This window comes from Heptranchias perlo, chromosome 28 (assembly GCF_035084215.1).
Source record: "Heptranchias perlo isolate sHepPer1 chromosome 28, sHepPer1.hap1, whole genome shotgun sequence".
NCBI lineage: Eukaryota > Metazoa > Chordata > Chondrichthyes > Hexanchiformes > Hexanchidae > Heptranchias > Heptranchias perlo.
Genome location: NC_090352.1, coordinates 40,132,540 through 40,158,675, shown reverse-complemented (window position 1 = coordinate 40,158,675; position 26,136 = coordinate 40,132,540). Strand labels below are relative to the sequence as shown.

Genomic DNA, 26,136 nt, shown 5'->3' with positions numbered 1-26,136 from the left:
CGTTACGCCCCGGCACCACCGTCTCCCCCGTTACGCCCCGGCACCACCGTCGCCCCCGTTACGCCCTAAGACCACCGTCGCCCCCGTTACGCCCTAAGACCACCGTCGCCCCCGTTACGCCCTAAGACCACCGTCGCCCCCGTTACGCCCTAAGACCACCGTCTCCCCCGTTACGCCCTAAGACCACCGTCTCCCCCGTTACGCCCTAAGACCACCGTCTCCCCCGTTACGCCCTAAGACCACCGTCTCCCCCGTTATGCCCTAAGACCACCGTCTCCCCCTTAACGCCCTAATACCACCGTCTCCCCCGTTACGCCCTAATATCACTAACCCCCCCCGTTACGCCCTAATATCACTATCTCCCTGTTACACCCTAAAATCACTAACCCCCCAGTTACACCCTAATATCACTAACCCCCCAGTTACACCCTAATATCACTAACCCCCCAGTTACACCCTAATATCACTATCTCCCAGTTACACCCTAATATCACTAACCCCCCCGTTACACCCTAATATCATTAACCAACCCCCGTTACACCCTAATATCACTAACCCCCCGTTACACCCTAATATCACTAACCCCCCCCGTTACACCCTAATATCATTAACCCCCCCCCGTTACACCCTAATATCACTAACCCCCCGTTACACCCTAATATCACTAACCCCCCGTTACACCGTAATATCACTAACCCCCCCCGTTACACCCTAATATCACTAACCCCCCCCGTTACACCCTAATATCATTAACCCCCCCGTTATACCCTAATATCACTAACCCCCCCCCCCCGTTACACCCTAATATCACTAACCCCCCGTTACACCGTAATATCACTAACCCCCCCGTTACACCCTAATATCACTAACCCCCCCGTTACACCCTAATATCACTAACCCCCCCCGTTACACCCTAATATCACTAACCCCCCCGTTACACCCTAATATCACTATCTCCCGGTTACACCCTAGTGCCATTCTCTCCCAATACGCTCTGGCCCAAGCTTTGCTATTTAACAATAAATAATAATAAAAATTCAAACTATTATTTAAAAATAAAGATAAAGATAGAATATATGACCTCAAAATGAGGACTGAATTACTTCTCCGTCCAATCTAACCCTCTCCACTGTAAAAGTACAGTGGGTTTGCATCATCTGTGTGCAATGCCACAAGAGATGGACTAGTTTTTATATAATACTTTGATTTATTTTACGGTTAAATAGTAAAACTTAAGAACAATTTTGGGAAGCAGAGAAATAGAGTTGGTTGGGGCATAGGGAGAACGACTAGAATATAATTATAAAATTATAAGTGGCTGGAGTGTGTTTTTGGTTGTTGCACAATCTTGGGCTTTAATAATCGTACAAGACGTTTGAGTTTCGTTCCTGTGGTTGGTGACATCAGATCAGATTTTTTGTAATGCACTTCCACCCGGGCTGCTAATCTGGATTTATTTTGCTGTACTGAACTCTCACATCACTGGGGAGTGATATTATCAACAATGACCAGAGACTTAAGTTCGTTTTGTTTCTAAAGACTTTCTCTCACATTCCTCGTAGTTTACTGTGACACACACTTTAAAGGAGACCCTTAAAAAGAAAACACCAGATGTAACCTGGTGCAACCACTCAGCTACAAGGCATCTCATCAATTTACTGCTCTCAGTGTTTCTGCCAGACCACACACAGACAATACACATCTAGGACGAGGGGGCAGTGAAGAATGTGTTTACCAATAAGTGGGACCACGATGATGTACAGCCTACAGTCCAACAGCCTGACCAGACTGGGGAGGTGATCAATAAATCCATTGGTGTCTGGCACAAGAAAGACAGGTGTTATCTCAATCTCGATTTGTCTCTTGAAAGTCTGATCTTCTAATACTGCCTGTTAGAGAAGGAAAATAAAAATAAGGGTTACATCAAAATAAACCTTCCAACAATCAACTACCCTGCAGGGTGTGTGAAGGATCTGTAAAGTGTAAGTGTAGGGTTTCTAAAGGATCATTGGAGGGGATTATTAGGGGGTTTGTAAACGGTCAGTGCCAGGGATTATAACGATATCTGTAAAGGATCAGTGCCGGAGACTATTAGAGAGGGTGTAAAGGTCAGTGTGGGGTTATCAGGGGGTGTGTAAAAGCTTAGTGTCAGATTATTGGGGGCTGGAGTCCATTAGGAGTTTGTGCTGTTCAGCACAGGGATCTCAAATCAAACATAATCAATCTGTATAATTGGTATCAGCACACCACCACTGCCAATCTGGTTCCAGGGCAAGAATTTCCTTGTATTCCTCTTGATCCTGGATCCAGAGCAGGAGCACCTGCGTCTTCTCTTGATCCTGGATTCAGACCAGTGTCTTCTCTCAATCTTGCATCCAGAGCTGGGGTACCTGCATCTCCTCTCAATCCTGAAGCCTTACCAGATGTATTACTTGCTTCCTGCCTGATCCAATCTGCTACTGGCACAGACTCGAGTTCCTCGCCCTAATTGTGTGCCTCCACCCAGCAGTGTGACACCTCCACGTTCCCTCAAGCAATCAGTATAAACGCAGCCTGCCATCCCTGCCATATATTCTTTGCACACGAGCAGTGCTTGTCCTGTACATGGCTTCCATTACCCTTGTGTGCGATTTTCAGATCAATGAAGCAGTACATTTTTGGATTTCGATTATACCACAGGTTTGGTAATAATCTGTGAACAATGAGCAAACTTCCAGAGGCGTAACAGCTGCAGGGATAATCAGTCATTCCTCAGTGCCTGCAACTGCTCAGTCAGCTGAATATCTGGAAAAGTTCTGACTGCTTAAGATTTACCTCATGTAACAAAACAGACACGTTACAGAGCACAAAGCAGTGATATAATAATCACAACACAGATACAGATGAGGGAGATCATCCATTCAGAAAAAAGCTACACTCCATCTCAGCCTCCATCGGATCTTTTTGCCTCGACTTTCCAGCCCTGAGATCATCACTTTGGGTGAAGAACTGCCTAAACTGGCTCTCGCTAACTTGTGCCCCTTTAAGCTACTGTAACGGTTTAATCTGAGATGTCACAAATTTACCTTTTCCATTTCCCTTTATAACCATCTATATATTACTAAACAATTTTGTAGGGTGTGCACTTCCTGTTGTCACAATTTTTGATCACACTTTTCTGTCGATATTTATCACTATGAATTGCCTTTTCAATATTTCCCAACAAATCTGCTATGTCAACAGTGGTGATGTGGTTTCATGCTCTGTCCATTAGGTGCCTCTATGGAGCAAGGTTCTGAAGACTGTCTCCAAATTCATTGCCAATTGATACATTAAAAAAATTCTATTCACCAGCTGACTTTGGGCAATACATGGACACTTTATTATCCGTTATGTATGAATTGGAGCACTGCAAACTTATGGTGTGATAAACAACACAACGGAGGCAAACAGACTCGAGCTCAGAAGAGGAAAAGTGAACAGTCTGCTTAGGAACATAGGAACAGGAGTAGGCCATTCAGCCCCTCGTGCCTGCTCCGCCATTTGATAAGATCATGGCTGATCTGTGATCTAACTCCATGTACCTGCCTTTGGCCCATATCCCTTAATACCCTTGGTTGCCAAAAAGCTATCTATCTCAGATTTAAATTTAGCAATTGAGCTAGTATCAATTGCCGTTTACGGAAGAGAGTTCCAAACTTCTACAACCCTTTGTGTATAGAAATGTTTTCTAATCTCACTCCTGAAAGGTCTGGCTCTAATTTTTAGACTGTGCCCCCTACTCCTAAAATCCCCAACCAGCGGAAATAGTTTCTCTCTATCCACCCTATCTGTTCCCCTTAATATCTTATAAACTTCGATCAGATCACCCCTTAACCTTCGAAACTCTAGAGAATACAACCCCAATTTGTGTAATCTCTCCTTGTAACTTAACCCTTGAAGTCCGGGTATCATTCTAGTAAACCTACGCTGCACTCCCTCCAAGGCCAATATGTCCTTCCGAAGGTGCGGTGCCCAGAACTGCTCACAGTACTCCAGGTGCGGTCTAACCAGGGTTTTGTATAGCTGCAGCATAACTTCTGCCCCCTTGTACTCTAGTCCTCTAGATATAAAGGCCAGCATTCCATTAGCCTTCTTGATTATTTTCTGCACCTGTTCATGACACTTCAATGATCTATGTACCTGAACCCCTAAGTCCCTTTGGACATCCACTGTTATTAACTTTTTACCATTTAGAAAGTACCCTGTTCTATCCTTTTTTGATCCAAAGTGGATGACCTCACATTTGTCTACATTGAATTCCATTTGCTTAGATTTAATTGCTTTACCTAGAATCAAGCACCTTCAGGAACTGTACCCCAGGGAGAGTCAGCACCTTCAGGAACTGTACCCCAGTGAGAGACGGCACCTTCAGGGACTGTACCCCAGTGAGAATCAGCACCTTCAGGGACTGTACCCCAGTGAGAGTCAGCACCTTCAGGGACTGTACCCCAAGGAGAGTCAGCACCCTCGGGAGAAGAGGAGGAAATTAAATGATTTATTTAATAAGAATCTAACCTTTGGCTGGGCAGCATGCTGGGGCAGTGGTTCTGCCCAAGTATCTTAACAAGAAGCCAGTTGTAACATCAGTATAATGTCTCCAAGTACAATCACTGTCTTTAGCTTAGTCATGACCATAATCTTGTGACTGCATGCGACTATTAATGTCAGATTAGTGTCATTTCTATAATCTAATAGTTGTCGTCATCATTCCGTGCAAGACACTGGGAGTGCGAGCTTTCTGTCAGCTTATTTTTTTATAACTTGGCACTCAGAATCGTGGAACTTTAAGGTGATGCTTCATCTGGAATATCTGACTCTTAGAAGGGAAGGGTCCTCTGAAATGCCACTTGTTTCTCAATGTGGAAAGCATCTGCTTTGTGGCCCTCCATTGTTTCAAGGTTTTATGTTTTAAATTGTTGGTCAGTCTGGGTTGTCCCTACTGTCCTCTGCTCCTATCTGAACCATGAATATATCTAATTCCTTCATCGATATTCAGCTGAGTTGCTGTTCACTGCGTCAGGGCCCTTCCAAAGGAGCTTCCCATTCTGAAACAATGTGGTGCAAGAGAATGAGTGGTCAGGAATCACTAATCACATCCTATTTACAACAACAGGATAAGGCCATTCAGCCCACCCAGTCTGCTTCACCATTTTGTCAGCTATGGCAGCTCAATCGGATTGTCAGATGTCAGTCTTGGCTCAGTAGGTAGCACTCTCATCTGTAAGTCAGAAGGTCGTGGGTTCAAGCCTGAGGACTTGAGCGCATAATCTCGGCTGACATTCCAGTGCAGTACTGAGGGAGTGCTGCACAGTCGGAAGGGCTGTCTTTCAGATGAAACGTCAAACCGAGGTCCTGACTGCCCTCTCAGGTGGATGTAAAAGGTCCCACGGCCACTATTTCGAAGAAGAGCAGGGGAGTTCTCCCCGGTGTCCTGGCCAATATTTATCTCTCAAACAACACCATTATAAGCTGTTTAATTGGTCATTTATCTCATTGCTGTTCGTGGGAACTTGCTGTAAGCAAATTAACGCTTCCCCACATTACAACAGTGACTACATTGGCTGTGAATCACTTTGGGACGTCCTGAGGTTGTGAAAGAGCATAAAAAATAGGAGCAGGAGTAGGCCATATGGCTCCTCGAACCTGCTCTGCCATTCAATCAGATCATGGCTGATCTTCGAACTCAACTCCACTTTCCCGCCCGATCTCCACATCCCTTGATTTCCTTAGAGTCCAAAAATCTATGGATCTCAGTCTTGAATATACTCGACAACTGAGCATTCACAGCCCTCTGGGGTAGAAAATTCCAAAGATTCACAACCCTCTGAGAGAAAAAATTCTTCCTCATCTCCGTCCGAAATGTCCGCCCCCTTTATCCTGCGACTATTCACCATAGTTCTAGACTCTCCAGCCAGGGGAAACACCTCTCAGCATCTATCCTGTCAAGTCCTCTCAGAATCTTATATCTTTCAATGAGATCACCTCTCATTCTTCTAAACTCCAGAGAACATAGGCCCATTCTACTCAATCTCTCCTCATAGGACAACCCTCTCATCCCAGGAATCAATCTAGTGAACCTTCATTGCAAGTATATCCTTCTTTAGATAAGGAGACCAAAACTGTACACAGTACTGCAGGTGTGGTCTCACCAAAGCCCTGTACAATTGTAGCAAGACTTCCTTACTCCCAAACACCAATTCCCCCTTGCAATAAAGGCAAACACACTATTCTCCTTCCGAATTGCTTGCAGGACCTCCATAATTTTCTGTGTTTCGTGTACAAGGACACCCAAATCCCTCTGAACACCAACATTTAATAGTTTCTCACCATTTAAAAATATTGTTTTTCTATTCTTCCTACCAAAGTGAATAACCTCATATTTCCCCACATTATACTCCATCTGGCACCTTCTTGCCCACTCACTTAACCTGTCTATATCCCTTTGCAGATTCTTTGTGTCCTCCTCACAGTTTACTTTCCCACCTAGCTTTGTATCGTCAGCAAACTTGGATACATTACACTTGGTCCCTTCATCTAAGTCACTAATATAGATTGTAAATAGCTGAGGCCCAAGCACTGATTCTTGCGGCACCCCACTAGTTACAGCCTGCCAACCTGATAATGACCCATTTATTCCTACTCTCTGTATTCTGTGTGTTAACCAATCATCTATCCTTGATAGAAAGGCACTTATTTTTAATCCTAATTCCCTGACCTTTCTCCATTTTCCTCTAAACCCTCATTTCCCATGTAAGTGTCAACCTCAATTAATTGTGCATTGACGATTCTGGGGCAGTGTGTTCCACGTTCTCACAAATCTATATTGAGGAAGTTGTACTGGATTTTCTTCTAATTTTAAGAGTACGTGCCCGTTATAAATTCACAAAATTCTCCAGCAACAGTTACAAGGATTTAAGTCACTTCATTTTCTCATCTTTGTGATTTCTGTGCTAATCTCTCGAACCAATAATCAGAATCAGTTTATATGCCAAATAGTGAGGTATTTAACCACACAAATATTTTAATATTTCACATAATGACATAGATCAGATATCTGGAGCAGCTAAGGTTCTTTAAAGATTCACGTTTAGGACCAGGTAAAGTTTAACCAACCCAGTTAGAGATTTTCAAACAGTTATCAGAAAGCAACCTACGGACTTTCAGTCTACCCCAGTGAGAGTCAGCACCTTCAGGGACTGTACCCCAGGGAGAGTCAGCGCCTTCAGGGACTGTACCCCAGGGAGAGTCAGCACCGTCAGGGACTGTAGCCCAGGGAGAGTCAGCACCTTCAGGGACTGTAGCCCAAGGAGAGTCAGCACCGTCATGGACTGTAGCCCAGGGAGAGTCGGCACCTTCAGGGACTGTACCCCAGGGAGAGTCGGCGCCTTCAGGGACTGTACCCCAGGGAGAGTCAGCGCCTTCAGGGACTGTACCCCAGGGAGAGTCAGCACCTTCAGGGACTGTACCCCAGGGAGAGTCAGCACCTTCAGGGACTGTAGCCCAAGGAGAGTCAGCACCTTCAGGGACTGTAGCCCAAGGAGAGTCAGCACCGTCAGGGACTGTAGCCCAGGGAGAGTCAGCACCTTCAGGGACTGTAGCCCAGGGAGAGTCAGCACCTTCAGGGACTGTAGCCCAGGGAGAGTCAGCACCTTCAGGGACTGTACCCCAGGGAGAGTCAGCACCTTCAGGGACTGTACCCCAGGGAGAGTCAGCACCTTCAGGGACTGTACCCCAGGGAGAGTCAGCACCTTCAGGGACTGTACCCCAGGGAGAGTCAGCACCTTCAGGGACTGTACCCCAGGGAGAGTCAGCACCTTCAGGGACTGTAGCCCAGGGAGAGTCAGCACCTTCAGGGACTGTACCCCAGGGAGAGTCAGCACCTTCAGGGACTGTACCCCAGGGAGAGTCAGCACCTTCAGGAACTGTACCCCAGTGAGAGTCAGCACCTTCAGAATATGGCAGCAGACACATATCTGAAGAGATTGAGCATTACAAGTTCACAACTATCTGACATTAGGTTTTGAGTTTGAGTCTAAGTGCCACCTGTCAGGTGTCTGAATTGGGGCAAAACTCCATCAATTCTCATCCAGACCACTAGATGGAGTGCCACATTGAAGTAAGGGGTTCCATTCTTGGGCAGGGGTGATGGGGTGGGGGGACACACATCTGGCTCGCATCACTCAATTCGCACTTCCTGCCAGCCAGTGGTGGAAAGTCACTGATGAGAAGTGAAGAAATGTGCAACCCAGGCCTATCGCAGCTGGAGGAGGGGGTGGGAGCAGAAAGGATGTTGATCAAGGGTGAAAATGTTTGAAACGACATGCATGGAGAGCTTTAGCAACCCAGAATTTAATTTTATTTCAGGAATATTGATTACGAATGAACAACAGAACCATTAGTTCGAATAAGTGTAGAATTAGCTCAGAACCTGAGCCAGCACTATCTACACATGCATCCCCAGGCCAGCTGTGGACTCCTGCACACATGGTTAGAGTTACGGGTAACCCCACACTAGCTAAGTGCTCTGCACTCAGGTGGTACTGTGCCCTGGCGCTAGGCCAGAACAAAGCTGGGTGTTCACATTTCCTGATCTGGCCATGCCAGGTGAGGGGAGGGAAGGGCCCTTAAGCAGAGGCTGCTAACCGGGATAAAGGGAAAAATTCCCAGGGTGATATCCACTCTCCCCACCACAGAGTGGTACCAGCAGAGGTTAAATAGCTTGATTACTTCCACCTCATCTGTACCTTTAATTATTTTAAATGCAAACAGTCTCATTGCAGAGTTTTAAAAAAATGATTTTCACAGCAATAATTGATGAAGGATGTCAGAATTCTCATTTCCTAACTGGTTGCTGACTGTCCTTTCACATGGATGGAAACTTGCTCGGGAACTCCTGTGACTCCGCCCTTCTCTCTTGCGTTTGGACAATCTACATGCTCCCAGCACGAATCATTTGTCTGTTTCTGTCTGATGTTAAAATTGGAGCAAGTGGGGGTGTTAATCATGTCACAACCTACATTTCGAACACTTATCGCTGGTGCCTTCCTTCCCGAAGGAATGATGTACTCTGTTTCCACTCAATGCTTCCACAGACGTTGAAATCTAGTTAAAAACCAGATACGCACATTTTTCAAAAAAACAACCCTTCGCTTATGTAAAAGGTGTGGCCGTAAGTGCATATTTAAAGCAGGTTTGCTTTTCCTGGATTATTGGTTGCCCTTCAGTTTAGATGTTAAGCTGAGGCCCTGTGTGCAAGTCAGGTGGGTAAAAGATCCCATGGCTCGATTTAAAGAACAAAGAATTCTTGAACTTGTACAAGACCTTAGTTAGGCCGCAGTTGTGTACTATTTTGCCACTCCATTATGGGAAGGATATAAAAGCATTGGACAAGTGCAGCACAGATTTACTAACCAGGGATGAGGGGTTTAGAGTTAGGAAGAGAGAAATTGGAGCTTTCTGCATTAGAGCTGAGAAGGGGTGACCTGACAGGGGTCTTCAAGGTTATGACAAAGGAAATAGCGATGATTATTTCTACTGGTTGGTGAGACGGCACAAATTTCAGAATTAAATAGCTCAGAAAAAAATTCATTATGCACAGGGTGGTCAGAATGTGTAAATCGCTCTCACAAAGCCAGTGTTAATATCAAACAGAAAGACAGGAATGATCTGTGCTGGGAACATCAAGTTTCCAAACGTGGGAGAGAAGGACTGCTACCAAGGAGGCAGAGTCCATAAATCATTTTAGACTAAAATTAGTTGCTTGAAAAGGGGGAATATCAGAAGATACGGGGAGCAAGCATGAGAATGGGATTAGACCAGATGGCTCTTGGAGAAAATCATCGGTGCAGACTCGATCAGCCGAATGGCCTGTTTTTGTGCAGTAACACTGCATTATTCCCCAAGAGTCCTGGTCAACATTCCTATCTAAAATATCACCAAAAAACAGTTTAACTGGTCATTTATCTCTTGCTGTTTGTAGGATGTTGCTGTTACAGAATGAACAGGCTGTGCTTGCCCACATAACTTCAGTCACTGTGCACAATGTACTTGGGTATGTATAGAGCTGTTCCCCTTCAGTCAAATGGCCCATTCTCAGAGCAGAAATGTTGGCATACCTGATGATGCCCACCCAGTCTGACAGCGAGAAAGTCACACTCTACATGAGGTACACAAAGAACTGATCGAGAGGAATGTCACCCTTTAACAAACATGGGAGACGCGCCCCCACCCACCCACTCTCAATCATCTCCTGCCTCCGGCAACAGAATGCCACCAATGCAAGGAAACTACAGAGGGAAGTGAGGGAAGAAAACAATTCCCCCCCCCCCCCCCCCCCCGCTAAAAAGGGCAGTGGCTGTACCTTTAAATAAAACCACCTCACAGCACAGTGGCTGTACCTTTAAATAAAACCACCTCACAGCACAGTGGCTGTACCTTAAATAAAACCACCTCACAGCACAGTGGCTGTACTTTTAAATAAACCACCACCCCATTGCACAGTGGCTGTACCTTTAAATACACTCCCACCCCACAGCAAAGTGGCTGTAGCTTGAAACACTCATCTCCACATAGCAGCAGCTGTGCCTTCAAATACCCTCTACAGAACAGTGGCTGTACCTTTAGATACATCGCCCTCCCCACAGGAAGGTGACTTTATGCTACAGTTGATGCTGCCCAGATTTCTTTCAGCCTAGCTACAAATGGCTGCCCTGTGTTACAACACTGCCTTCTACATCTGCCCCCATGCCCAACCTTTATAACCCAAATAATGGAAAAGCAACCAACAGGTTTTAACTGGAGTCACAGCTAAAATATTAAGTGTTTTACTCATGGCGTATTACTGAAACCAGCCCTTGTGGAGGAGTTTTTACTGGTCAAGTGAAAGTCATTTTGTTCCTTTGAAGATTAATAATTAAGGAATAAAAAGTTTAGTGTGATAGTTCTGGTGAAGGGTACACACCCAAAAGTTATACCCCTGTCTTGTCTTTTTACTGATGCTGACTGACCTGCTGCATATTTCTAAAATTTGCTGTTTTTCTGTATCCTGCTGACCAGAGAGGGAGGGGTTAACTTCTCAAGGCTCCAAACACTTCACTTTCGAAGAAACACAAAGTGACTTGCGGTGTTTTGCCGTTTTCTTCTGGAACCCTACAGTGTGGTACTGAAGAACAAAACTCGTGCAGGAGTCAGCAGTGGAAAGTTCCCAATGCTGTGCACTGCCATTTCTGAATGAGGTGCAGACACACGCCTTGCAGTGGGGAAAGGGTTAAAAGGCAGGGCAGGAGTGGAAGTATCACGAAGCAGTCAGTCTGCTGAATTGCTGCATACCCATTTTCTCAGCTTCACCCCATCGCAGTCTGGCAGCCAAGAGGCTGTTGTGCAGCTTGTCACGTCCCATTAGCAGTCTGCGCCGTGTGGTGCGCGGGACACAGGATGCACACAGCAAGGCCAAGGGGAAGGTGTGCCAAATCCCATACAGCGGCTGGTGGAAGTGAACTCCAGCTTTCGACTGATTTATACAGAGCTGCAGGGTTCACAAGCCGGGGAGATTTATTTGTGTTTGTGTATGAAGAGTCTGTAGAAGCTCCTCTTGGGGTTATTCTGTGCTTCACAAAGCTTTACTGGCAGGCTGCCCACACAGAAACCCTCTAGAGGCTATGAAGGGTGTCGGCTAAACTTCAAACTTTTTTCTCTCTCTCACTGGAGCTGTGACCACCTGTTTCTGATGCTATCGGTGTAAACCTCCAGGCCAGATGCAGGTCACAATTGCCATAGGAAAGGAAACACTGCTGAGGAAAAGGGGGGAGCTTGTAAAAAACACCCATTATTCTGAGCATGGCCTCCCTGCCCCATCCTCTGGGTTGTTTTATTCAGGGATTGGCTTACTCACATCCTAAAAGCCTGGACGTGACCCTCTAATTCAATCCAAGCTCAATGAACTGGCTTTGTATTTCCCATCTAATCCTAGATTCAGCCTTCTCTTCCTCTGCCTTGTGTATTTTTAGCAAAAGACTACAAAACACAAGAATTTAATTATAAATAACTTTCCCAGTCAGAAAACAATTTGATGCTGTCGCCTGGGATCAGGGTTTCACACATCAGGTGAAGGCTCCTAAATAACATTTTTGATTTCCTGCACACTTACCAGGTTGAACTGTTTTGCAATCATTGTACACTTAGTATGCAATTGACTCCCTTTCAGCACATACTGTGTACACAGCGCTCCAGCATGTTGTATATTGGTTGAGAACTTGCCAACTGGTCGCTGTCCTAAACTAACTGTTTTTTAACAGTGAATAGGAGTTTATTTAAAATCTATATTCTGAGTAAATGACAAATATAACTGTTCTCGATTGGATCAGAGTGAAGTACGTTCCTTCACACCTAGGCCTGCTCCCTGCAACGTTGCCCTGGCCAACACTGCTGCCACCTTGCACAGGGTGCTGTCAACACTATCCTCCCCTCTGGTTGCCACTGCTTCTCTTCCCCAAGGGCACTACTGCCCTTTCCCACAGCTGCAATCATTGCCTGAGGGGGGAGGACATAGTCAGAAATGCATCATGTGATGCCAATGAACTTTCAGAATAGTCAATGAACCCATGGGCCACAGTTTTACTCATTTACACTGTACACTAATTCCCCTTCTCCATACTGTCCCATCCATACTCACCACACTGCTAGACCCTCCAACAATCATCCCACTGACACATCGCTCCCACCCACCCACTGACAGTCCCCTTGCCACGTATGCCAATGCCAGAACCCTCCGACCCACCGACAGTCCCATTTCACCCAACAGCCCCATCAACGCTCATCCTACCGCCAGACACACCTATCCCGTCCACCGACAATCCCCTCGCCACCCATCCTACCGCCAGACACACCTATCCCGTCCACCGACAATCCCCTCGCCACCGGTCCTACCGCCAGACACACCTATCCCGTCCACTGACAATCCCCTCGCCACCGGTCCTACCGCCAGACACACCTATCCCGTCCACCGACAATCCCCTCGCCACCCATCCTACCGCCAGACACACCTATCCCGTCCACCGACAATCCCCTCGCCACCGGTCCTACCGCCAGACACACCTATCCCGTCCACCGACAATCCCCTCGCCACCCATCCTACCGCCAGACACACCTATCCCGTCCACCGACAATCCCCTCGCCACCCATCCTACCGCCAGACACACCTATCCCGTCCACTGACAATCCCCTCGCCACCCATCCTACCGCCAGACACCTCCTCCCCTCTGCTGATGTAACGGAGTGGCCTGGGTGTGAGGTTGGAGGGAAGTTTTGACATTTTCAAATAAAAAAAAATCCCGCAAGAATTGTTGACTGTATCTGCTTTGTTCTAAACAAAGTGTACTCAGCCTATACTTGCTTTCCCCTTTACGAATTTACCCCTATAATGTTTGTGTGAGCTTGTATAACCAATATCCATACCATTCCGTACAACCATACAGGTTTCACAGGCAAAGCCGGTTCAAAGTGAAGCAGCTTCACACGCTCAGCTCAGCAATCACACACCCCACGGAAGTCTGACATTGCATCAGCGACTTTACTATCTGCTGATACACAATATGGGATTAGAGTAGATGGGTCTGTTGAAGAGCTAGCTCTGCCACAGAACTAATTGGCCAGATGGCCTCCTTCTATGCTGTAATCACAATGATTCTACGCATTGCTTGGCTGGGTGGTTGTTAGCTCAAGTGAAGAGTATTACAGCAATGAAGAAACATTTACTGCAACATCTTCACTACAGAATGATGGATCGTGACGTTTAAACAAAGGGCCTACTTAAAGAAACACTTCCACAGTAAGGAGCTTCAGTGGATCTCTCTACCAGTATTGCTGATTAAAATCTGCATATTGAAGTCCAACTAGTTCCAACTTCACCAGATCAGAACAGATCCTAGTGGCAAGCTGGGCAGGAGATCATAGAATCATGGAATGGTTACAGCACAGGAGGAGGCCATTTGGCCCATCAAGCCCATGCCAGCTCTTTGAAAGAGCAATCCAATTCGTCCCATTCCCCTGTAACCCTGCAAATTTTTTCTCTTCAAGTATTTATCCAATTCCTTTTGGAAAGCCATGATTGAATCTGCTTCCACCACCCCCTCAAGTAGTGCATTCCAGATCATAATTACTCGCTGCGTAAAAAAGTTTTTCCTCATGTTGCCTTTGGTTCTTTTGCCAATCACCTTAAATCTGTGTCCTCTGGTTCTTGACCCTTCCGCCAATGGGAACAGTTTCTCTTTATTTACTGTATCTAAACCCTTCATGATTTTGAACAATTCTATCAAATCTCCTCTCAACCTTTTCTGCTCTAAGGAGAACAACCCCAGCTTCTCCAGTCTCTCCAAGTAACTGAAGTCCCTCATCCCTGTGACCATTCTAGTAAATCTTTTCTGCACCCTCTCTAAGGCCTTCACATCCTTTCTAAAGTGCAGTGCCCAGAATTGGACACAATACTCCAGTTGTGGCCGAACCAGTGTTTTATAAAGTTTCATCATAACTTCCCTGCTTTCAGACTCTATGCCTCTATTTATAAAGCCCAGGATCCTGTATGCTTTTTTAACCGCTTTCTCAACCTGTCCTGCGACCTTCAAAGATTTGTGTACATATACCCCCAGATTCCTCTGTTCCTTTGAATTGTACCTTTTTGTTTATTTTGCCTCTCCTAGTTCTTCCTGCCAAAATGTATCACTTTGCACTTAAATTTGCGTTAAATTTCATCTGCCATGTGTCCGCCTATTCCACCAACCTGTCTATGTCCTCTTGAAGTCTATAACTATGCTCCTCACTGTTTTGTGTCATCTGCAAATTTTGAAATTGTGCCCTGTACACCCAAGTCCAAATCCGTGCTGGCTTTCCTCTATTAATCCACACTTGTCCAAGTGACTTAATTTTGTCCTGGATTATCCTTTCTAAAAGCTTCCCCACCATTGAGGTTAAACTGACTGGCCTATGGAGACTGAACAATCGAATGTGGAGATTGAACAATTGAACCATGAAGTCAGCCACACATTCAGCTATTAATCTAACATCTTTCCTTGTTCACAAGAACATAAGAAATAGGAGCAGGAGCAGGCCATACGGCCCCTCGAGCCTGCTCTGCCATTCAATCAGATCATGGCTGATCTTTGACCTCAACTCCACTTTCCCGCCCGATCCCCATATTCCTTGATTCCCCTAGAGTCCAAAATCTATCGATCTCAGCCTTGAATATACTCAATGACTGAACATCCATAGTCCTCTGGGGTAGTGAATTCCAAAGATTCACAACCCTCTGAGTGAAGAAATTTCTCATCTCAGTCCTAAATGGCCGACCCCTTATCCTGAGACTATGCCCCCTAGTTCCAGACTCTCCAGCCAGGGGAAACAGCCTCTCAGCATCTACCCTGTCAAAACCTCTAAGAATTTTATACGTTTCAATGAGATCATCTCTCATTCTTCTAAATTCGAGAGAGTATTGGCCCATTCTACTCAATCTCTCCTCATAGGTCAACCCTCTCATCCCAGGAATCAAACCAGTGAACCTTTGTTGCACCCCTCCTTATGTAAGGAGACCAAAACTGTGCACAGTACGCCAGGTGAGTTCTCACCAGAGCCGTATATAACTCTTCATCACCCTTGACATACAATGGATAATGTAAAACACAGTGCAATATATCAGTACAGTGCAACAACTAGAAGTGCAACCCCTCCTCTCACCTGAAGGCCGTGGTATGGTCCCATGAGCGCCAGCTACCTTCTGCGAAGTGACCACTCCTGTATGCCTCTAGACAACAGCTTGCAGCTTTTCTTACCTATTCCTTGGGCGGGCCTCATGCTGCCGTAGCTATTCACACCACCTTAATTTCTTTAATACTTCTCTCCAATGTGTGACTGAGGTGATCTTTTACCAAACAATCTCCTACTTCTCTTTCAAGAGGCCACAGGCCGTCCAACCAATGCTCTGTCCTTGTGCTAGGGTATCTGTTTTCTCTGTCCCCCTTCCTCTGAATTTTCAGTTCTGGAGAAGAGCCAGACTCAAAGCTTGTTCTTTCCACAGATACTGACTGACCTGCTGTGTGTTTCCAGCACTATATGTTCCAGTTTCAGTTATTTAGTGCCTTTAATGTATGATAAAACATCCCAAAGCGTTTCACAGCAGCAAAAATAATCAGACCCCGAGCAGTGGTGGGAGAAAGGTTAGGGAGGTGATCAAAGGCATAATTAAAGAGCTAGGTTTTAAGGAGGCCTTTGAAGAAGGGGAGAAAGAGAACAAGGTGGACAGTGAGTGTAGGAGGGATATCCAACTCTTTTGGGGGGTGCAGGGGAAGGGAGGGGGGGGTAGAGATCACTCCAACCACACGCTTTCTATTTAGATCACGGGGTGGAATCAAACCCGGCTGGTTTCCCCCTCTTCAACATAACAGTATGGAGACCAATTACAGCTCTCCTCCACCATCCCAGAGAGCACCTAACGCAGCACAGGCCGGAATTGAACCCTGGGCCTTCCTGCTCTGTACACTCATGAGCACAAGTGGTGGTGCAGTTATGCAGAGCCATGAGGGAAACTCCAAACACGGTTCTTGCACATATCGGAATTAGATTCAAATCCCAACAGGTTTAATTCCACTCCTGAGATTAGGGGATGTTTCTAATTGTTGTGCATGGTTCACTGTTTTTTATTTTTGCACAAAACCCTTGTCCTTTAAGGCTGCTGTACACATTCCCCACTGCTGGATTCTACATCAGGATCAGGGACTGCTGTTACATTACACATCAGGAAGGAGCCACAACTTTTCCAGCTCAACAATGGCCAAACTTTTAGCTCTGCCAGAAATGTCATGCCCCAGTTGCTGATCCTATCTCCTTTCCTGGCTGCTCAACATCTGTGTCCTTTTAAACCCTGAGATGACCTTCAAATCCTATATCCGACCATAACTGAGACCTCCAACATCTGCAACATCACCTGTCTCCATATCTCACTCCCCCACCACTGAATCCTGTTTCACCTGTCTACATATCTCACTCCCCCCATCACTGAATCCTGTATCACCTGTCTACATATCTCACTCCCCCCATCACTGAATCCTGTTTCACCTGTCTACATATCTCACTCCCCCCATCACTGAATCCTGTTTCACCTGTCTACATATCTCACTCCCCCCCACCACTGAATCCTTTATCACCTGCCCTCACTCCCCCAGCAATGAAAACATTATCCACACCATCACCTCAGGGTTTCATTTCTCCAGTGTTCTCATCACCCTCCATAAATTTCCACTCACTCAGAGCTCTGCCACTCATAGACTACCTGGCATAAATTCCCACTCACCCATCCTTATCCACATCTCCATTGGATCCCTATTTGCTAGCCAATTGTCTTTAAAATCCTTGCCCTCATTTTCGGATCCCTCCATAACCTCTCTCCCTCTCTGCAATCTTCTTCACTCTGCAGACCCCATTCTTCCATCTTTGCTTTACTGTGCACTTACCCTCCTTTTGCTCCGCCTGCTAGTCCCACTCCCCCGCCCTTTCCTCGTAGCCCGACAATTTTTTTCCCTTCAAGTATTTATCGAGTTCCCTTTTGAAGGCCATGATTGAATTTGCCTCCACCACCCCCTCGGGCAGTGCATTCCAGATCCTAACCACTTGCTGTGTAAAAAAGTTTTTCCTCATGTCACCTTTGGTTCTTTTGCCAATCACCTTAAATCTATACCCTTTCGTTCTTGACCCTTCCACCAATGGGAACAGTTTCTCTGTATCTACTCTGTCTAGACCAGTCATGATTTTGAATACCTCTATCAAATCTCCTCGCAACCGTCTCTGTTCCAATGAGAACAACCCCAGCTTCTCCAGTCTATCTACGTAACTGAAGTCCCTCATCCCTGGAATCATTCCAGTAAATCTCTTCTGCACCCTCTCTAAGGCCTTCACATCTTTCCTAAAGTGTGGTGCCCAGAACTGGACACAACACTCCAGTTGTGGCTGAACCAGTGTTTTATAAAGGTTCATCATGACTTCCATACTTTTGTACTCTATGCCTCTATTTATAAAGCCCAGAATCCCGTATGCTTTTTTAACCACTTTCTCAACCTGTCCTGCCACCTTCAACGATTTGTGTACATATACCCCCAGATCTCTGTTTCTGTACCCCTTTTAGAATTGAGCCCTCTAGTTTATATTGCCTCTCCTCGTTCTTCCTACCGAAATGTATCACTTTGCATTTTTCTGCGTTAAATTTCATCTGCCACGTGTCCGCCCATGCCACCAGCCTGTCTATATCCTCTTGAAGTCTATCATGATCCTCCTCACTGTTTACTACCCTTCCAAGTTTTGTGTCATCTGCAAATTTTGAAATTGTGCCCTGTACACCCAAGTCCAAGTCATTAATATATATCAAGAAAAGCAGGATGGTATTTTGCCTCCCTGGTGCCAGGGTCAAGGATGTCACTGAGCATTCTGGGGGAGGAGGGTGAACAGCCAGAGATCGTGGTCCATATCGGTACCAACACAGAGGCAGAAAGAAGAATGAGGTCCTGCAGGCAGATTTTAAGGAGTTAGGAAAGAGATTAAGAAGCAGGACCTCAAAGGTAGTAATCTCCGGATTACTCCCGGTGCCATGCATTAGCGAGTATAGAAATAGGAGGATAAAGCAGATAAATGCATGACTGCAGAGATGGTGCAGGAGGGAGGGCTTTAGATTCCTGGGGCATTGGGACCAGTTCTGGGGGAGGTGGGACCTGTACAGGCTGGACAGGTTGCACCTCAATGGAGCTGGGACCAATGTCCTTGCAGGGAGGTTCGTTAGTGCTGTGGGGGCGGGGTTTAAACTAATTTGGCAGGGGGATGGACACCAGGATGTAGCATTAGAAAGGAGAAACAAGTGGCACAAAGGATCAGGGGAGAAAGACAGCACTAGAGCAAGTAATAGTACAGTATTAGGTGGGATCAGACCAACAGAGAGTACAAGAAAGTCTAAGAATGGTTTGCAGTGCCTGTGTGTAAACGCACGTAGCGTGGTAAACAAGGTTGGTGAGTTGCAGGCGCAAGTAGCCACATGGGAATACGATGTCGTGGCGATAACAGAGACCTGGCTCAAAAAAAGGGCAGGATTGGGTACTAAATATTCCTGAATACAAGATGTTCAAGAAAGATAGGGAAGGAAAGAAAGGAGGGGGGGGGGTGGTGGCAGTATTGATTAAGGAGAATATTGCAGTACTGGAGAGAGAGCATGTCCTGGAGGGGTCAAGGACAGAATCTATTTGGTTAGAGTTAAGAAATAAAAGAGGTGCCATTACAGTACTGGGTGTATTCTATAGGCCACCAACTAGTGGGAAGGATATAGAGGAGCAAATTTGCAGGGAAATTACAGAGAGGTGCAAAAGCTATAGAGTAATGATAACTGGGGACTTCAACTATCCTAATATAGACTGGGATAACAATAATAATAAGGGGCAAAGAGGGGGAGGAATTTTTGAAATGTGTTAAGGATGACTTTCTTAACCAGTACGTTTCCGGCTCAACGAGGAAGGAGGCATTACTGGACTTGGTTCTAGGGAATGAGACGGGCCAAGTGGAGCAAGTGTCAGTGGGGGAGCATTGAGGGGACAGCGATCATGGTATCATAAGGTTTATAATAGCTATGGAAAAGGACACGGACCACTCTAAAGTAAAAATACTCAATTGGAGGAGGGCCAATGGGATGAGAACGGATCTGGCCCGGGTGAATTGGAATCAAAGATTGGCAGGCAAAACTGTAATTGAACAGTGGGCAGCCTTTAAAGAGGAGATGGTTCGGGTACAGTCTAGGCACATTCCCATGAGGGAGAAAGGGCAACTAAAGCCAGAGCTCCCTGGATGACAAAAGAGATAGTGAGTAAGATGAAATGGAAAAAAGGGGCGTATGACAGATGTCAGGTTGATAACACAAGTGAGAACCAGGCAGAATATAGAAGTCAGAATCAGAGGGGAAGTGAAAAAGGAAATAAGAGGGGCAAAGAGAGAGTATGAGAATAGACTGGCGGCCAACATAAAAGGGAATCCAAAAGTCTTCTATAGGCATGAAAACAGTAAATGCGTCATAAGAGGAGGGGTGAGACCGATTAGGGACCATAAAGGAGATCTACTCATGGAAGCAGAGGTGATGGCGGAGGTACTAAACGAGTACTTTGCATCTGTCTTTACCAAGAAAGAAGATGCTGCCAGAGTGTTAGTAAAGGAAGATATAGTTGAGATACTGGTTGGGCTAAAAATTGAAGAAGAGGAGGTGCTTGAAAGGCTAGCTGTACTTAAAGTAGCTAAGTTACCTGGTCCGAATGGGATGCATCCTAGGTTGCTGAGGAAAGTAAGGGTGGAAATTGCAGAGGTACTGGCTATAATCTTCCAAACACCCGTAGATACGGGGGTGGTGCCAGAGGGCTGGAGAATTGCAAATGTTATACCCTTGTTCAAAAAAGGGTGTAAGGATAAACCCAGCAACTATAGGTCAGTCAGTTTAACCTCAGTGGCGGGGAAACTTTTAGAAACGATAATCCGGGACAGAATTATCAGTCACTTGGACGAGTGTGGATTGATTAGGGAAAGCCAGCACGGATTTGTTAAAGGCAAATCGTGTTTAACTAACCTGATAGAGTTTTTTGATGCGGTAACAGAGAGGGTTGATGAGGGCAATGCTGTTGATGTGGTGTATATGGACTTTCAAAAGGCATTTGATAAACTGCCGCATGGTAGGCTTATCATCAAGATTGCGGCCCATGGAATAAAGGGGGCAGTAGCAACATGGATACAGAATTGGCTAAGTGACAGGAAACAGAGGGTAGTGGTGAATGGTTGTTTTTCGGACTGGAGGGAGGTGTACAGTGGTGTTCCCCAGGGGTCGGTGCTGGGACCACTGCTTTTCTTGATACATATTAATGACTTTGTCATCTCTCACAACATCTCTCCCACTTTGCACCCTGCGATCCCCTTTAAATGTTTTGTGCATAACATTTTAAACACCTCTATTAAATCACCCTGTAATCTCCTCTGCTCTAATAAAAACAGCCACAATTTTTAAAAAATCTTTATATTTCCTCATACTGGGCAACATCCCAATGAATCTGTGCTGTCCCCTCTCTACTGCCTCAACATCCTTCCTATAGTGTGGAGCCCAAAATATGTGCAGTCCTCCAACTGTGGTCTTACTAAGGTTTTATATAGATTCACCATTACATCTCAACTTTTATAATCTATAACTCTTGCCATAAAACCCAGTACAACTGCTAATTTGGGGAGATGACATGAATAAACCTTGCCCAGCGCCCTTGACGAGACCTTAAACAGCTGGAGAGTCAGAAGGCACAGAGCCACCTGCTTCTAAATGTTTTCACTATCCTACAGGAGATAGATATCTCAGCTAGTGTGGGATATTTCCCATACTTTGCACCTGGAAAATTGAAAGGTTTTCAATAGGCTGCCAAAGCAGGACTTCCTGTGTTGCCACAGGAACCCTAAGTAACGTATCTAGCTTCGTTGGCAAAGCAGCAGCCTGAGTCACACTCTCCCAAATAATCCCGCGGGCTGGCCACATAGAAAGAAAACCCAACATTCAGCTGACACACATTCCAGATCCATAACAGAGTCCGCACAGACAGCTAGACTGTCTGGCACCTGGAGGCCTGACTGGGCAGTGATGCGAGGATTGTATTCCTCAAAGGAAATGCAAGAGTCAAGGACAAAGATATGCTGGAGCCCAGCTCTGTCTGTTGAGGCCCCAGGCAGCTGTACTCCTCCTCCCTCCTTCCTTCCTTCAGCCCCCTCATCTTCAAAGATGATGGATAAACATCTGGAAGCTCAAATTGTAATGATCTGGTGAACCAGCCATTACAGACAACTGAGAGTCTCAGGCGTCAACAGTAACAGGCGTTACTGTTACCATTCAGTGCCTGCTGGACAATATGGACCGGTGCTGATCAAGTCTTCTCGGCCAGTCAGGTGTCCGAGAATTACAGAACCAAACAACATGTTTAAGCGTCTCCAAACTAAGCTTCTGAGGAATCCATACAATGCTGTATAGGGTATGTCCACTCTCTCCCTGTAGGGACACAACCCACTGTCCCATGTCCAGACAACTGAGGCTCAGATGGCAAGACCCCGCCTAGCCCCCACCCCCACCCCAAGTGGCGTACTGCTGGAGTTTAACCCCCTAAAACTGTGCAGTTTACCAGCACAGAGTGGTCCCAGCTAGGACCACTGTACTGGTTAGCACATTAACTTGGAGGATTATCTGGAGGCAAGTGGGAAGAATTCCAGCCCCAATGCTGATAACAAAGGGATTGTGATGGTGTTTAATTGAAGAAAACAGCCATCTGTTCAGCAAGATGAACTGCAGCTGATGCCATATACTCGAAGGAGTCATTCTATCGTTCTCAGAGGGGAGGTTCCTCTGCCAGAAGTTTGCGGGAGATTAGCCATGCAGGGAATTACTGGTCAGAATCAAGGTTTCTCATTCTGCTTCTGTAGTTTTCTGGGATCACGTCCACGATTGGTGCCAACTCAACAAGCTTTGGGTGGCACAGTGTGCGCCACTTGGTACAGTAACATCGCGGTGTTGTCTGAAGACATGGGCACCAGTCCCATGTTTAATAGCTGTTGACTGATCTCACACAACTGCAAAACTAGGGCTAAGCAGGTTTGTGACCAATGCTACTGAATGGAGTCTGGACCCCAAAGACTTCTCTATGTACCCATGAGGTAATGCAGAATGTTATTTGGCCAGCACATCTTTCACCGACTACTCCCAAAAATCATTCTCTTCCTTCTGTTGATTTGCAGCTAAAAGATTTGACATTTCACAGGACAAAAATTCAAGGTTACACCATGCTGAGGAAACAAGGCCTGGACTACCGCTGCAGTCTGAAAAATCTTACAGCATATCAGTCACATTGAGCCTTTCTGCAGAGCTTGGCGCAGGACTTGCCCTTAAACCATGTGACAGCAAGAAACACAGACAAGTGTTGTGTGCATCTCTGGGAAGGATCCATGACATTTAACACAAACCTTGACCCTGGAAGATGGCACCGATTGGAAACCAAGGACTAGTTGAATGGAACCAAACTGAGGCGAGTGACTCACCTCCTGACTCCCCAAAGCCTTTCTACCATCTACAAGGCACAAGTCAGGAGTGTGATGGAAAACTCTCCACTTGCCTGGATGAGTGCAGCTCCAACAACACTCAAGAAGCTCAACACCATCCAGGACAAAGCAGCCCGCTTGATTGGCACCCCATCCACCACCCTAAACATTCACTCTCTTCACCACCGGCACACTGTGGCTGCAGTGTGTACCATCCACAGGATGCACTGCAGCAACTCGCCAAGGATTCTTTGACAGCACCTCCCAAACCTGCAACCTCTACCACCTAGAAGGACAAGGGCAACAGGCACATGGGAACAATACCACCTGCTCGTTCCCCTCCAAGTCACACACCATCCTGACTTGGAAATATATCGCCGTTCCTTCATCGTCGCTGGGTCAAAATCCTGGAACTCCCTTCCTAACAGCACTGTGGGAGAACCTTCACCACACGGACTGCAGCAGTTCAAGAAGGCGGCTCACCACCACCTTCTCAAGGGCAATTAGGGATGGGCAATAATGCTTTCCTGTGGCAAGCTCCTTTATGAATATAAAATGTGATAAAAGACTTGCGAACACTTCTGTCAGGGCTTCTCATTTCAGGGACAGTGGAAATATTACTGAAAGCCTGATTTTATGCAGTGTGGAATGGTCAGTTTCTCTTGGGATCTAATTTTCGTGCAATTCCAAAGATCGAAGAACACTGGCATTCAAAACTGGTCACACTGTACTAAACTTGAGAGGGACAAAATGCTGTAAACTAGAGGTTCCAAGACTTTTTTTGTTAAGCAACCCCCTCTGGAGATTCATGTCCCTATGCGCCCTCTTTCTAAAAAAAACAGTATTTTGCATAGAGCAAGAGGATTTTATTTTCTTGACTACGTAACATATTAGAAAACAATACACATAGCACAGTACCAATAACAACATGCATATATATAGCGCCTTTAATGTAGTAAAATGTCCCAAGGTGCTTAAACCAGTACTATACTACTGAATAAACGTGAGCATAAAAGAACACTAATAAGATTCACCCTTATCTCAGTGAGTAGGATGAGCCTGTTGCTGCTGCTGCAGCAATTGTGGAATCTCGGTTTGATTTCCGAGAGTTTCAGTCACAAATCAGTCTCTACATTCAATCAGCTTCCAAGCCCTCTGGGTAACTTTTCAGGCCTCAACAAATTTATAATTGAATTGCACGAAAATTAGATCCCGAGAGAAACTGACCATTCCACACTGCATAAAATCAGGCTTTCAGTAATATTTCCACTGTCCCTGAAATGAGAAGCCCTGACAGAAGTGTTCGCAAGTCTTTTATCACATTTTATATTCATAAAGGAGCTTGCCACAGGAAAGCATTATTGAGCCCATATTGGACTAAAATCTCTGATTTCACCTCACACCTTATCACCTGCATTAAATATTTTTCCCCATTCTAAATTCTCTTGCACTACCAATTGCTCATAGAATCATTCAGCACAGTAGCAGGCCAGTTGGCCCATCGGGCCTGTGCCGACTCTTTGAAAGAACTATCCAATTAGTCCCACTCCCTTGCTCTTTCCCCACAGCCCTGCAAACTTTTCCTTTTCAAGTATTTATCCAATTCCTTTTTGAAAGTTATTAGTGAATCTGCTCCCACCACCCTTTCAGGCAGCGCATTCCAGATCATAACAACTCGCTGTGTAAAAAGAATTCTCATCATGTCGCCTCTGCTCCTTTCTCCAATTACAGTATCTTAAATCTTTTGCTGTAAGTGCGTTACTTATATGTCACAGATCTATCCCTCATGGTGCGCTGAACAGTGAAGGAGGCGGATCAGTTGGACCTCAGCACTTTGCTCTTATTGGGTAATTATATATTATATTATCTAAGAGCAAAGCGCCGCGGTGCACCGATCCGTTTGTGAGATAAAGTCAGCCCGGGACCTGTCACGCTTGCCACCTACGTCCATGGCAGTGGGCTGCCGACGCAGTGAAAGTCCTGCTCCTGGAATCTGTCCGTCCCAGCACCGTGGAAACTGGCAAGAAAACATTTGGAAACATGGGAATACCGAAAGCCCAGTGAGCAGCAGGGGAGCACGACAGACAGAAGCTGGGGTCTGTCCCGGTATCTATGTGCGGAACCACAAGAGATGGGTGAGATCCTGAATGAATATTTCACATCGGTATTTACGGTTGAGAAAGGCATGGATGTTAGGGAACTTGGGGAAATAAATAGTGATGTCTTGAGGAGTGTACATATTACAGAGAGGGAGGTGCTGGAAGTCTTAACGCGCATCAAGGTAGATAAATCTCCGGGACCTGATGAAATGTATCCCAGGACGTTATGGGAGGTTAGGGAGGAAATTGCGGGTCCCCTAGCAGAGATATTTGAATCATCCACCGCTACAGGTGAGGTGCCTGAAGATTGGAGGGTAGCAAATGTTGTGCCTTTGTTTAAGAAGGGAGGCAGGGAAAAGCCTGGGAACTACAGACCAGTGAGCCTGACATCTGTAGTGGGTAAGTTGTTAGAGGGTATTCTGAGGGACAGGATCTACAGGCATTTGGAGAGGCAGGGACTGATTAGGAACAGTCAGCATGGTTTTGTGAGAGGAAAATCATGTCTCACGAATTTGATTGAGTTTTTTGAAGGGGTAACCAAGAAGATAGATGAGGGCTGTGCAGTAGACGTGGTCTACATGGACTTCAGCAAAGCCTTTGACAAGGTACCGCATGGTAGGTTGTTACATAAGGTTAAATCTCATGGGATCCAAGGTGAGGTAGCCAATTGGATACAAAATTGGCTTGACGACAGAAGACAGGTGGTTGTAGAGGGTTGTTTTTCAAACTGGATGCCTGTGTCCAGCGGTGTGCCTCAGGGATCGGTGCTGGGTCCGCTGTTATTTGTTATTTATATTAATGATTTGGATGAGAATTTAGGAGGCATGGTTAGTAAGTTTGCAGATGACACCAAGATTGGTGGCATTGTGGACAGTGAAGCAGGTTATCTAGGATTGCAACG

General features: G+C 45.9%; 1 protein-coding gene across 1 annotated transcript in view; it reads right to left on the bottom strand.

Annotated features, from left to right (window-relative positions):
- The window catches only part of smg6 (SMG6 nonsense mediated mRNA decay factor), a 323,207-nt gene that overhangs the window by 36,524 nt on the left and 260,547 nt on the right, over nt 1–26,136 (bottom strand). The window contains exon 16 of the mRNA XM_068008576.1: nt 1,736–1,889. Coding sequence (XP_067864677.1) covers nt 1,736–1,889 — 154 coding nt within the window. The remainder of the gene's footprint in view (nt 1–1,735; nt 1,890–26,136) is intronic.